Source organism: Borostomias antarcticus, assembly GCF_949987555.1.
Source record: "Borostomias antarcticus genome assembly, chromosome: 5".
In the NCBI taxonomy this organism is placed as follows: domain Eukaryota; kingdom Metazoa; phylum Chordata; class Actinopteri; order Stomiiformes; family Stomiidae; genus Borostomias; species Borostomias antarcticus.
The window spans coordinates 31,020,917-31,021,696 of record NC_140238.1 but is presented as its reverse complement, the minus strand read 5'-3'; the positions used below and the strand labels follow the sequence as shown (position 1 = coordinate 31,021,696).

At 52.8% G+C, this 780-nt stretch overlaps 1 protein-coding gene across 1 annotated transcript in view; it reads left to right on the top strand.

Moving 5' to 3' along the window:
- The window catches only part of aldh16a1 (aldehyde dehydrogenase 16 family, member A1), an 11,275-nt gene extending 10,495 nt beyond the window's left edge, over nucleotides 1-780 (top strand). Inside the window, exons 15-17 of the mRNA XM_084438823.1 lie at nucleotides 20-205; nucleotides 357-482; nucleotides 618-780. Coding sequence (XP_084294949.1) covers nucleotides 20-205; nucleotides 357-482; nucleotides 618-776 — 471 coding nt within the window. The 3' untranslated portion in view covers nucleotides 777-780. The remainder of the gene's footprint in view (nucleotides 1-19; nucleotides 206-356; nucleotides 483-617) is intronic.

The following is a 780-nucleotide window of genomic DNA, read 5'->3' as shown; positions in this document are numbered from 1 at the left end:
TCCCCCTTCCTCTCCCTAGCCCCTCCCACAGTCAGGCTCCGCCCTCTCCTTCCCAGAGGCTCTGGGCGTGGTGGGTGTGGTTCTCCCGGACTCCAGGCCCCTCCTCTCTCTCGTGTCTCTGCTGGGAGCAGCTGTCACCATGGGGAATGCTGTGATCATGGTGCCCAGTCAGAAGTATCCACTTCCTGCCCTTGAGTTCATCCAGGTGTGTTTAACTATTCTGACTTGATTCTCGATCAAACAAGCATTTGTAGGCGTCCGCGTGCAGTATTTCAATGTGGGAAAACTCCTAGTGTGTACTCAGAGATTGCATGTTTTGCCCGTTTATCATGGCCCCTCTCTCTCTCTTTTTATAGGTTCTTCAGTCCTCAGACCTTCCAGGAGGTGTGGTCAGCATTGTAACAGGAAGCAGAGATCAGCTGACCCAGGCTCTAGCCAATCACAGTGTGATCAAGGCCATATGGTACTGGGGCAGTCTGGAGGTATGTTTGTCAATAATCTTTTCTTAGATAACATACTCATATACACACATATACAAATACAAACAATGACCTACACACCCTCGCCCAGTGGAACACGACTACACACTTGCCCCCTTGTCTAACGCAAACACACAGGGTTGTCAGTACCTCCAGTACACCTGCTCCAGTCCCTTGAAGAACCTGTGGCTGCACAGCCAGGAGGGGGAGGACTGGACCCATCCCCATCCCTCGCTCCTGGAGGAGATGTGGAGGCAGGCCGTCCTGTGGAAGAGTGTTTGGATCCCCACCGCCTAGAGAG